The 13,244-nt window shown below is 43.6% G+C and overlaps 1 protein-coding gene across 2 annotated transcripts in view; it reads right to left on the bottom strand.

Moving 5' to 3' along the window:
• Positions 1-13,244, bottom strand: part of CDH4 (cadherin 4) — a 459,703-nt gene that overhangs the window by 37,261 nt on the left and 409,198 nt on the right. For both annotated transcript variants that reach the window (XM_086474518.1, XM_086474517.1), the window contains exon 8: positions 4,765-4,902. In XM_086474518.1, coding sequence (XP_086330644.1) covers positions 4,765-4,902 — 138 coding nt within the window. The remainder of the gene's footprint in view (positions 1-4,764; positions 4,903-13,244) is intronic.

Raw genomic sequence — 13,244 nt, 5'->3', positions numbered from 1 at the left:
ACAAGTTCTGCACAGTAGGCAAATTTAAAATAACTTTTAATTAACATTTAAGACACAGAAGTCTGATCATGCAAATTCATCTGCGTCTCCTCTCTGCGCCTGATTGTTCCTGATTGAATACGATAAAAATAGACTTTGTATGAGTCAAGTGTAGGCATGGATTTCTTTAACTTCTCCTCCCCTCTGATTATGCATTTCCTTAGATAAAGTGGAAACCCTTGGATGGCTATTAACGGTATCATGGGTCAGACTGGAAAGGGCGTCCTGCCTGATAGGAGTTAAAGATTTCACTGGAATTAAAGGCATTCCCTCCGTGAGCAAAAAAGATGCCTCCACCTTGCATAAAACCTCACCCGAGACTTTCCAGCATTGTTCTGTCTTGGCTGACTTTTAATCTCTGAAATACTGACACTAACTTCAGAGCACCTCCCCTGTATCGGGGGTGAGCATCTGGCCAGAGGCTCAGCTACGGATCTGTATTAATACAGAAAAAAAACGCAACTTGCCTGCACACACGAGATAAATATTTGAAGGGAGTCTGAGGAGTTTCCACATAATTAAGACATGTCAGAGGACGTGACCCTGTTATGAGTAACAGGGACTCTGGATAACGGAGGGCACACTGATACCAGTACCTTTATCTTGTAACAGTAATGGAGCCAGTTTCCCACTAAAACTTCTTACAAAGCCTTTGTAACACAGTCCAGTTAAAATGTCACTATTTTATACCAGATGATGACTTGGCAGACGCAAAACCCACCAAAAATGCCACAAAAATGAACTAGCACAGCTAATCACTCCCTGAGGACAGTGGAAAACTTGGGCATGGGGGATAAAACTACCCCTTTTCTAAGGCATCTGACCCAAAGCCTGCAGGCATGGGCGGGTTGGGCCCGCCATGGAGATGGTGTTACCTCTGCTCGCCCAGAATTTGTACCTCTGCTCTTCGGCAGAGGGAAGAATTGCCTCTCTCCATTTATTTTTGCAAGCAACAATGTCACATGAAGAACACAACAAAAAGAGCAGGCTGAAGTCCCTTAGCGAGCCAGGAGAGCGTTCCCTGGGTCACGGTCCTGCACTAAATCATTAAAATTGCCCAGAATAGCTGCCTATGATGTTTACAGCGTTTCACAGGATGCTCCACTCCTCTGGTGCAGATCTGATTGCTTCCCACTCTGGGGCAGTCTCTCATGAGACATTTCCTCACTGTTAGCTGCTCTCTGTTGCTTCTCAGCATGGTCAGATAGCATTACAGATCAAGAAAACTTCCACCATCACAAAAAACAGAGCTGGAAAGGACTAGAGGAGGTCACCTCATCCTTGCTGTGCCCCAGCACCTCGCAGTTTGGCGCAGGTAGTCCTGGTTGTGACTACCAGGACTGGTCGTGACTCTTGCTGACGGTGACTGGACGCAGAGTTAAGAGCAGACTTCAGTTAAAAATTGTTTCGTCTAGAGACTGTGATTCTCTCCCACCCTGTAATTTCAGAATCCTTTGTATGAAAGGGTGGTGGTTCTTCTTTCCCTGCTGTTGTGCAGGATCCTCCCCCAGCCTTTCAGGTGATGTATGAAAGGGTAGGAAAACCACACCGATCCTTTTTCATGTAAGCAAGCAATCATTCTGGAGTTTTACTGGAGTATCTTCAATTTGTACATTTAAGGATCTCCTGTGTGATTTTATTGCTGCCTTCCCACTTCTCACCTAGCACTACATTTTGATCACAGCCCATCTGATATTTTGGATGTCCATTACCCACCGTACTTCGGTGGGTCATCCACTCCTGGGGACATGTGATTTTGGCTCTTGCTCGCCTGTGTCTGAGCTTTCACGTGCTCTGTGTGTGCATCTCTTCACCTCCCTGCACAGCATGTGCTCGACTACGGACGTGACCTGACTTTCTTGACCATCACAGGGGCTGTTTTCTTCTCTCCCATCACGTTGTTAAATTTTACACAGTAACATTAATTCCTGCTGCTGAATACATAAGCTGTGACACCAGCATGGTGCAGTGTCCTCCTGAGCTACATTCTTATCCAGAAACGATTAAGTCTAAAACCACCCTGGCTGAATGACAGGTAATTTAGGAGCGCTATAGGGTGGGCCTTTCTTTGTATATGTCTATGCTGAATACAGTTGCTTGTGTTCCTTTTGTCTGGCAGCTTTCCAAGAGCAAACCACAATTTCGGTTATCCAGCCTATTCTGTTTTTACAACAGCATCTCAATACAGAAGTATTTAAAATAAAAATATACTGTATCTCTCCAAACAGTCCCCAGTCTTAAAAGAGACCATGGGCTTTCTTACCCTCTGAGGAGCTGTAGATTTCCTGGAAAGAGATTTTTGCTATTTTTTAGAGGTGTTAAAAAGCAGATCAGAATATCTGAGGACAGCAAGGAGATTCAGCTCAGGTTTAAATAGACTGATCAGCCTGATGCTGTTCTCTCCGTCAGTCAGAGAAAAAACATATTATACTCTCACACTCAAGTGAAATTCATCCTGACTATACCCAGGAGTATATCAAAGATATTTGTTTCCATAGAATCAGAAAATATTATTGTAAAACACCTTTGGTTTTCAAATCTTTATAAAGTCCCATGTGCTACTGTGTAAAGCCCTTTGGCCCTTGCAAAACTCTTTCTTCAGTGATTGAAATTAGAGAAATAATGCTACACATCAACCCTGCTTAGAGGAAGAGCAGCATTTTCTAATCCATTTAACACAATCCTATGGGTAATTCTCTGGAAGGCTTTTATTCCTTCTAGGTCTAACACACATTAACTAGACATTAACTACTCAGAATTCACCTGAAAGCAAATTTGCATTATCTCACCTTCCATCAGATTCAGCTTTGGAAAGTGTTTTGGAAAGACATTAAAATATAGCACATCTGGAGGGATGCTGCCCTCCTGAAGGCACTGATGTGCATGTGTGACTAACCCTGACACAGCTCATCCCGCTACCCGAAAACTCACCTCCTAACTTGCATTTGGAGACAAGGGCCAGTCAACCTGGGTCATCTGGAGCAACCTGTGCTTAAACGACGTGGCCACTAGATGTCATTCCTTTTTCACTCAAATGTAGGTTAAAGAAGTATTTACCTGGCAGAATAAGGTCCCCCCTGCAAACGCTAGCAAGCTGGGGCACACGTGAAAAGTGTGGTGAAAAGTCCCACGGCCTCAGAGACACAAAACTCTATGAGACTGGCCGCTACAAAATTTTCCAGAGAGAACAATCCACGCTGGCAGGGGAAAGGACCACACGGCCCAAGACTTGCATCAGATTTTTGTGGCTCTTCTCAACTGTATGTATCATACTTAAGGAGCTATTTAACGACAACTTTACAACACAAAGCTTGGTATATTCACTATGACAGGTATGAAGCACATGTGCTGCTGTTAAACCCACCCTGTACTCGCTGGAGCAGCAATGCAGGCCGCACATGGACGTCCAGCTCCAAAAACGTGTTGGGTATCCACTTTTCTCTGATCCAGAAGGAATTTAGTGCCTGCCTTTTTCTGAGAGTCTAGGTCCAACTCACTTTGTCAGAAAACGCTGGCACAGCTCTGGAGCTGAGCACATCACATCCACGAGCCTGGGTGCCGACGGCGGTGGGAGGGAAGGACCCAGACCCCACAGCTGGCATGGAGCTGGTCTGGGTCCATGGTGGCATAAATTGGGCTCTGCATGACTTCCTTGAGTTCTGCTACATAGCTATAGTTCGTAAGCGTAGAACTAAGGGCAAACTTGGGTACTACATTAGTGAATATTTGCAGACCCTTTAAGATGGAATGAAAATTCAGACTAATATAGATAATAAAAACATTCCTCAAAGGCTGTTCGGTGACTTGAGCACTATGCCGTTAGACTTTCTGTATTTTTAAAGATTTGCTATCAGTTTAAGATACATCATTTACCGCTCCTTGTTGATCCTCATATGAATATAGATGGTGGATACACAACGATTTCTCATTTATTAGCATGTAGCCCTCTGTACTGCTCTGTGGTTTCTAAAATTACTATGCACTTTTTAGATGTTCTGCACCTCTGGATTATGAAGGCTGGAAAGAACCAGACCACATCATTTCACCTTCCAACTCTTCATTTTTACCTTAACCAGCTCTAAAAATTTGTGGTTTGCCCTCTTGATTTTTTCCCCTTGTCTCCCAGTAACATCAACTTGGAGCACACGAGAACAGAATAGAGAAATACTGTACTAATACAAGAAAGATCTTTAACTGACTAAAACCAGATGTACTGAAGAATGTCTACGCATTTACTGCCAGCACACACAAATATATCTGTTAGAGCTATCAGTGAAACACAAATTTTACCGGATACCTGTTAACATTTAGAGTATTTACTGCTTCCTTGAAATCGTACCTGAGCTACTAAATCCGAAATATCTCTTACTGCTCAGGATTTCACTCATAAGTAATAACAACTCTGATATGTCTACAGCCAATTGCTGTGAAACAACTGTATCCTCTTTGGTGCAATCAGACATAGTCTGTTTGCCACATTATTTCAGCTCCTTTAGTACCTCAGCGAAATTGGTCACCAAATAGTTTTGCTAGTTCATGAATCATTCTGCTTTTCCTTTTTTCTTTTTTCCTCCTTTTTTCCCCCTGAAAGTCTTTGTTCCACAGTTATCTATCAAGTTCCTCCTATCTGCCAAACCAACTACGAGAGACGGCGGATATAAACATCCATGAATTACGAACACGTTGTGTGTCCATGCATCACTGTGCTGATGTATTGATACTTACAGTGCTGGTAGTGAATTCGGGCGGGTTGTCATTCACATCTGTCACTGTAATGATAGCTGTTGCTGTGTTTGAGAGACCATAGTTAAGATTTCCTTCCATATCTGTGGCTTGAACAATGACTATATACTGCTGAACTTTCTGGAAAAAAAAAAGAAAAGAAAAGAAAAAGATGAGAAACAAAAATGCACCTTGTAAAATGCCTTGGTTTATTTTCCATATACAAGTGCAATCTTTAAGCAGGCTAAGAAGTTAATGGGATTTAAAATGTTAGTAAAAAAGACAGATAAAATTTTCTATCACATTTTTGAAGGGATTTTTTTTGCATAGATTGGTGGATATCACCTGTTTTACGGGAAAATAAAAAACTTATGGGCAAAATTCCTTGGTTGAAACAGACATTTTTGTTAACTTTTTAAGCATTTTTGGCAATGTTATTTTCTGTGGTCTGAAAACCAGTAAAAATTTTGCTAATGTGTTTTCATTGAAAATATCACTAAGAACATTATACCCCCAAAACTGACAGCAACATTGCCTGGCAGTCCTCCAGCTTGTTCTGCTCACACAGTTCGATGCCCACAAAGCATTTTGATACTTAAAATACTCTCCGTGTTTCAATCCTTAACACAATCTTGGTAAACAAGGAGAATTTAAGCCCAGTGTGAAAAAAAAAATATTCAATGCAATAAACAGAAGTTCAGCGAAACTGATTTAAATTCCTGAGCACCCCAAAGAACATGGCTCTCGAAGAAAAAGCCTTAGAGATCCAGCCATAAAAATCACACATTGAGGTTCTTCTAAAAGGTGCTGTGTGTCAATGTAACTGGAAAATAAACCTGAATAAAATAGGAGAAGGCATCTGATCTTGCGTGTGTGTACATCTCCCTGGGATGTCTTGTTACTCAGGAATACCTGCCTGCACTGAGAAAGGCCCTCTAACCTTTAAAACTGGCCTCAACAATACATTTTCTTTTGGATCTGCAGAATTTACTATTGATGTCTATGTGTGTCGTGCTCAGGGTCCACAGAGCACTTTACAGGCAGATAGGAAAGCAAAGCTCCTCTCCTGGAAACGCAGGCAAAGTGATGTGCTGAGAACCAGGCAGGGATCCGGCCAAAATCCGTGTGACTCAGGGCAAAGCTGAACACGACTCCCTGTTCCTTAAGCTTTAAGGTGCAATGACAGACGCGAGCTGGGACGCAAGGACCAAGTGGCTCCGACGGCACATTGGAGTCCGAAGGGTCTGAAAACCAAATGGAGGCACAATGTTACGCAGGAAAAGCTTTGTGTGAAGCCAAGCGGAGGGACTTCACTAGGAGGAGAGACCTGCCGCATGCTGGATTGCTCCTGCTCTTGGGACCTGGCTTCGGCACTCGAGGGCTGCTCTGCTCATGTGCCGATGTTACAGGCGTGCGTAAAGTGTCAAACGCCCTTTGAAATTTCAAGGGGCAAGAATTAGGTCAATTAGGTCTCTGTATAAACACTCTTGAAGTGCTGTAACTGGCTTATTTCTTTAGTTCTTCTGAGTTGCTAGAATAACAGAGATCTGAATTTTAGCTTTATCTTGATTCCAGGACTTTTAATTGACAGATATTAACCAGATAAATTGACAAGACATCACACACAGGGATCCATTAGCACCTTGCAGCTGGAATATATTATGGAAATGCACTTTCATTCTCTGTTGTTGTACCTAGTATAATAAAACATGAGGGAGAAACTATTGTTAGCCCTTGTTTTTCCTCACACAAAAAGTTGCCGTTCATTACTCCATTTGTAAAGCACTGGGTAGTCGTAAGGCTGAAATGTCCTTATTAGCGAGTGTAATTTCTATTTCATATTTAGCTTCTCCCTCCTTATTCTCTCTTATAGACATCTTGGGAGGCTGACAGAACTATTCCCTGACAGGCCAAATACTTGTGAGCCAAATTAGGTTTAAATCATAAAAGCGGGGGAAGATACTTAAAAAAATAGCAGCAGTCAGATTCCACGTAAATTAGAGAAACAGGTTGGAGGCCCACACGAGAGATTCCGTTTCAATAGGGCATTTAAATGGCAAAGCCACCTCTAATGTTCCTCACTGCGGCGAGATGGAGACACGTAATTCACAGCGTCTCCGATTTGATGGCGTAGCTGTCGCACGCTGCTCTCAAAGCTTCAGCGCTTCGGCAGCGGCTGCAGGAGGAAAAAAAAAATGTTCCTTCCTTTCTGTCAGCCGAGAGGGCGATGAAACAGCCTCCATCGGCGGGGGTGCTTCTTTCTTGACTTGGCGTTTTTCTGCTTCCCCGTGTTTGCAGCCCGACCTCTTCGCGGCTGCCGGGCTCCCGGGTCACACTCCCAGGTGAGCCCAGCGGAGCAAGCCGGGACTGTCGCGGCAGCGTGCCTCCAGCAAGGGCACGGCAAAGGCAGCTCCGGTTCGGTGTCAAAAGCAATTCTGACACGCGTGACGCCGTTGTGCAAACTTGAGTCTGAACTCCGAGAACAAACCGCAGACCTTGGGTAAGGTCACACTCTGTCTGCACAGCACTTGTTCATCCCGGGGCCCAGCCTGCAAACCTCCCACCGCCTTCAGCTCCTTTCTAGCTTGCTTTATTCACTTCTTATCCAAAGCTTCCCTGAAAAATGAATCCTCTCGTACAAGAGGGGGTAAGGGACTAGAAAGTCTCATTTAAAGTGGTGTTAAACTTCGCCATTTTACAGCTTATTAAATTATACATACTCTGATGACACATGCACGTGTGTGTGTGCACGCTCACAGACACTGTCTTATTAATCTCTGGTTTACAATAAAGTTTTTTTATTTAACAAAGCGCCTTTCGCTGACCATCGTAGCACAGAGTTAATACAAAACCCCCACAAATTCAGAACACTAAATTAAAGAAATTTAAAGTAAAGATTATATATATCGTATAATACAATGCCAAAAATGAAATGCCCAGAATTTGGTAATGTACAAATGTACCAGTCACAAAGAGCTGGTGCATAAGGACGGGAAGAGGGGAAGGACGGCAAAGGAGTGCTGCAAGCACAGGGAGTCCAAGCCTAGTGAGAAACCGTGAAGAATTGCAGCAGATCTCAGCTGGATGGAGCGATCATGTAGGATCGTTATGGGAACGCACGCGTTTGAGACGGGCGCTGTCTCTCAGGATACCGGAGGCAGCTGCAGCAATCGGGACAGGCGAGAGGTGAGCTGCTGGTGGGAACTTAGAGACATCACCGAAGTTGCACTGATTTCCATCAGCTGAAGACTTAACTATTGCGTTTAGAGCAAAAGCGCAGTCTGGCATGGAGAATGGCCTCAGCTTGTACGTAGAGTTGTATAAAACACAGAGACATGTAAATCATAGAACAGAATCATAGAAACATTTAGGTTGGAAAAGACCTTTAAGACCATCAGTCCAACCATAAACCTAGCACTGCCAGCTCCACCAAATGGAAGTAGTCTGAGATTTGGCAAACCTTTAGGCATTTGGTTGCCGTCCACGTCCACTTCCATCTGAAAGGCTCCAGTGTGGGCATATAAGGGTGCTGCTTTCAAGTACCTAGTTTTAGTTTATAACTAATTCAATCTTCAGTGGGATTGGCCCCAGCAGATAACAAATTACTGATTTTTTTTGTTTTCCTGTAGCTAACCTTTTTGCTTTTGTGCATTAAGCTGATTTTATTGAACTATTCAATCAATTTCAATTTCAACATGTCCTTCCAATTTGTCGCAACATCTCCAGGGGCATCTTAGTTTGTTGTCCTAATATTATTATTATTGTTACGACTATTAAAAAAAAGAGGTAGCTCCACGCCCCCAAGCACGAGAGACATTTTCTTGATGGCATTTTGGTCATACAGAATAATTCTCATATTCTCTTTCTTTACAAAAAAATTACATTTTAAAAAGCACAGGGCAGAAACTACAACACAGAGATAACATAAAATGGTCCTAACCCAGAGAAATGAAAGTGTTACTTCACGTTTGTTCTGATGATGATGCTGTGGAACTAAAGAAATGAAGCTCTGCCCCAAAGGGGTCTAGACTAAAAACTCAGCCCCAGCAAAGTCCCTGGGAGGTCCAGTGGCCAGTATTTTTAATAAATCTAATGAATCTTCAAGCTAGAGGAAAGTAAATATGCTGCTTCTACTTAAGCCAAGGAAAAAACCCTCATCTTGGTAAATGCAGAGCTTTTAGTCTGACGTAAAAACTAAGAAGGAGTTCTGAAGGAAAAAAATTATGAAGGAAATAATAATTAAGGGAACTGTGGCAGATCTAATCTGTCTGCTCTTCTGTCAATCATCTGATACAGTGCCACAAAGAAATATGTCAGCTAAAATCCAGAAGATGGGAATTCGTTGAAGAAATTGGTTAAACTGGTTAATGGGGAGTTGATGCAGGGCTTGGTTAAAAAGATCGCAGTGCCTTGTACAGGAAGAAATAACAGCTTGGAAGAAGGGTAAACTAACGATTAAATACCAGAAACAAGACGTGATTTAATACTACAAAATACAAGATACTGCAGCAAGGGACCAATAACAAAACTTTTCTGGAAGTTGATTTACTGGACATGAGCAAGGAGGACTGGCACCACATCCCACCAGGTCCCTGCTGCTGACACAAATGCTGCCAGCAAACGCACCGTGTGCAGTATTAGCACTGCAGATACAGCAACATTCATTCCTCGTGCCAAGCATCAAGGGCTCATTGGGATGCTGTGCACAACCCAGGTCCCTTGTATTCACTGCTGAGCAACCCAGATCCGAACAGGTGCCGGCAGTGAAGAGCCCCTCACCGGAGAAGAGCCTAGAAGAGCTTGGCTTGTTTAGTCTAGTAAAACGAAGGCTGATAGCAGATATGATTACTGTCTATAAATACATCAGGAGGATAAACACTAGGAAGGCAAAGGAGCAATTTAAACTAAAGGACAATGTTGACACAAGAACAAATGGGTATAAACTGGCCATGAATAAATTTAGGCTGGAAATTAGTAGGTCCTTCACCACTAAAGGAGTGAGATGCTGGAGCAATCCAATACAGGGTCTGAGGAGCAAAAATGTTGAAAAGCCTATATTAAATTAGGAATAAAATTCTTTTGGTCTAGGTAGAAATGATGACAAATTGAGCTAAAGCAGAAGTCAGAGCTCTCAGCATTCCCTGTGCACAATCAACTTTTCTGGAAGGAAAAGAATAAAACCTCTTTCAGTCCAAATACCACAACATGTTTGTGTGAAAATGGTCTAAGACTTAACACCGATCGTTATCACTGAACCAGCCCATTCCATCGGCACACACAAAGGAATAGGCGCCCCAAACAAAATTACAGTAACTGCAAATGGCTCTCCCCATCAAGATACAGGCTGGCACTAAAGACACCGTCTCAAATCCCTGGCCGGGCTGAGCACAGTCTTGCTGAGAGAGGTTATAAAAGCAAATCATATTCAGAGAGAGAGTCTAAAAGAAGAAAGGATTTTAAAAAGAAGTCCTAGTAATGAAGTGCTATCTGTGATCCCAGTTTTCAAATGTGCATGCATAGTATTTTTAAGAATATGGCTATTCCTGGTTTACACATGCAATTATTACAAATCACACACGAGCTGGGTATCTGTGTATGCCGAAGTCCAGAAATATGGTAATTACGTGATTAATTTAATCTGCATCGTGGACAAAGGGTTTGCAAAATTAGGACCTACATTTTCAAAGCTCTGTACAAATATTGTCCAATTAATTACCACTTCCTGAGAAATGTATGACTCGTTAATTTTAGCATCATGTCTGGTAAAGCAAATAAGGTTACCAGGATTTTGCTGCTGTAGGATGTACTGAGTAGGAATCTATTGGTGAAGGAGACAGAAAATCTAAACCCCGTTTCCTCCCATAGCTATCCTTACATCTTCTTTGTATTTATGTGTTTTTCCATCTCTCTTTACTTTTGCAATACCAATGAGGAGAATATGGGATGTTCTTCCAGCTTGTTTTCTAAATCATTTCTTTACATGCTAGTGAAGTTTTGATGTTCACTTTTTTTTGGTATAAGATAGTTGACGGTCAACACACGAGTAATAAATATTGCAACAGAGCCAGGAAAGCCTATTCGAAAACAAATAAACAAACTCCCCCCAAACATTCACTTGACTCTAGCAGAAGTACTTTTTCCAAAAAGATCTAACTAGCCACCATTTAAACAAAGCTCCCAGGCAGATCTTTTAAAGCATTTATCCCTTAATACTCCCTCCTCAGCCACAGTTAAATATGACCACAGATTTCCCGAATAAAACCCTGTTCTGGGAGTTCAACAAGGAAGGCAGCTTTCACAGATCAACCAGAGCACCCAAGACCTTTTGCAGCTCCCCCCTGCGATGGCGGTGGCGGTGAGCGAGCTTCACCCGTGTGTCAGAGGCAGGCAGGGTCTCTGATGTAACTGACCTTTTCAGTTCTTACCCACAGCGCAGCATCACGTCACGTATGCAGCACCCGCGGCAGACAAACCCTGGGCCCGTGAGTCTTAACGCACAAGCTGCTGCTGCCCGAGCTAAGAAGATGCAGTTTTGCTCCACCTCAACCTTGCTATGCAGGACCAGTTACTATCAGAGGCATTTACGCTCCTGCTAGGACAGGGCTATAAGGGAGGGGGCCTCATTTTTAAAACGAACCAGGCTACTTACTCGGTGCTGCCCAGCCGTGAACAGTGAAGCAGACAGACAGGTTTATTTTCTCCATTTGGCTGGGGTTATACCGGCTTTTCTTCCAGCATGGCACGACGTTCCCTATCCATGAGCATCTGGCATATTTGATTTTACAAGCTACCTGTGATCGCAGAGCTCCCGAGCAGAGGCACTGCCTTGGTCTAACTCTACCTAGCAATGTGCAGTTTACTCTCCTGGGAACAGCAGTGTGTCGATTACGCTGGCTTTCTTCCTCAACAAAGGTGTCGATGTGAAACACCCTGACCTCGGGTCAGACCCTGTGAGTTCCTGCTACCATCTGAGCGAACCTGCCCGTCATCCAGATATCGATCACCTCTGGTGCAGGAAAAACCTCTGTTGCACCATCCCCAGCTCTCCAAAGAGCACTTCGTAGCACATTCCCACCTCTCCGGTGCCGTTAAAACCAAGGCGGCAGCGCTGCCCGGCTGCTCACCACTGTTGAGTTGCAGCCCGTGGTAGAACCACACGGAGAGCTGGAGGGTGGGAAAGCCGGCGCACGCCGAGCAAACGCCTGAGGGAGATTTTCCTCTGCTGTTCTCAAGGGGTGAAGCAGCCCCATGCCAAGGGCCACCCCCAGCTCACACACCACTCTGCTCCCACTTAACTGGAGTTTAAAGAGGAGGCAGGGAGAGGATGGATGACTTCTCGTGCTCACCCTCAGCAAGGCGGAGGATTTCTGCCAGCAGGGCTGAGCATGCATGACTCAGACAGAAGGAAAATATTTATCAGGAGCCATTCTGACGAGCACTTCCAGTATTTGCTCTGACTCACTGGCTGAAGCACCGGTGGTTTTCACCCACACCACCAGGCTGGAAGAGCCGTTCCACAATTCTTCAGAAGTCAGCCTAGCACATGTCAATTTTTTCTGCAACAAATAAAGGTCCAGAGGCCACAAACCAACCTCACGATTTTCATTTGACACCGCATCTATACTGATAATTGGCCTTTGAAAGCTTTCACCTGGCAGCCTGATTAACAACCAGCAATTACACCTTTTTTTAACATTTTCCCTCTCAGCACCTGAGACCTGTAACCCGGCAAGATCTCACACCTTATACTACTCATTTTTTTCTCTCTTAGGCTACTGCACTTTAAGAAGATATTTTAATCTGTTACAATTTACACATTTTAACCCATTCAGAACCAGCAGACATGCACTCAGCTCTTCCAGCTTCTCCCAGGGTAGGTGTTGAATCTCCCACATAGGTGTAAATGGGACCTGTGCCAGCTTAGCAGCTATTTTCTCTTTTGTGTGGCAGCTTCTGAAAGCAAAACAGCTTCTGGTGGTGGGTACAACACCCAGCAACAGCGAACTGAGCTTTCGTATGAAAGCGTGAAGAAGTGCTTTAAGTTACCTGAAAGAAAGTGAATATGATCTTTTTATCTCAGAGAGGTTACAAAATCAAAGAATATCAGAAAGCCTTTCAGGAGTCTACTCTGTTTGGCCTTTTAGTAGTGTGAGACCAAATAGTTCAGTGGCTGTTGCCCCTGGCTGCCTTTTTTTGTGTTATTCAGACAGTGAAAGTGGAAACCTTTCCAAAGGACATGCTAGGTACAGAGAAGACCCTAGCAGTCATACCGAAAGCCTTCCAGCATGCTGGCTGCATCTCCCCATAGCCTCCAGGACAGAAGATATGTGAACCAAACTGAATTGCTCATCCACCTAATTTCATTGTGAGAGCCGGGATTTTGCTGAACAGCCAGCTCCAGGAGCGGTGTTATTGACTGAGAATCTCATCTCAGAAAGCGATCTGCTAGTTGTCAGGGATACAAAGGAAGGCTTAGAAATATA

Source organism: Leptosomus discolor, chromosome 17, assembly GCF_034619465.1.
Source record: "Leptosomus discolor isolate bLepDis1 chromosome 17, bLepDis1.hap2, whole genome shotgun sequence".
Lineage (NCBI taxonomy): Eukaryota > Metazoa > Chordata > Aves > Leptosomiformes > Leptosomidae > Leptosomus > Leptosomus discolor.
The sequence above is the reverse complement of the archived record's forward strand: the minus strand, read 5'-3'. Positions and strand labels throughout refer to the sequence as shown.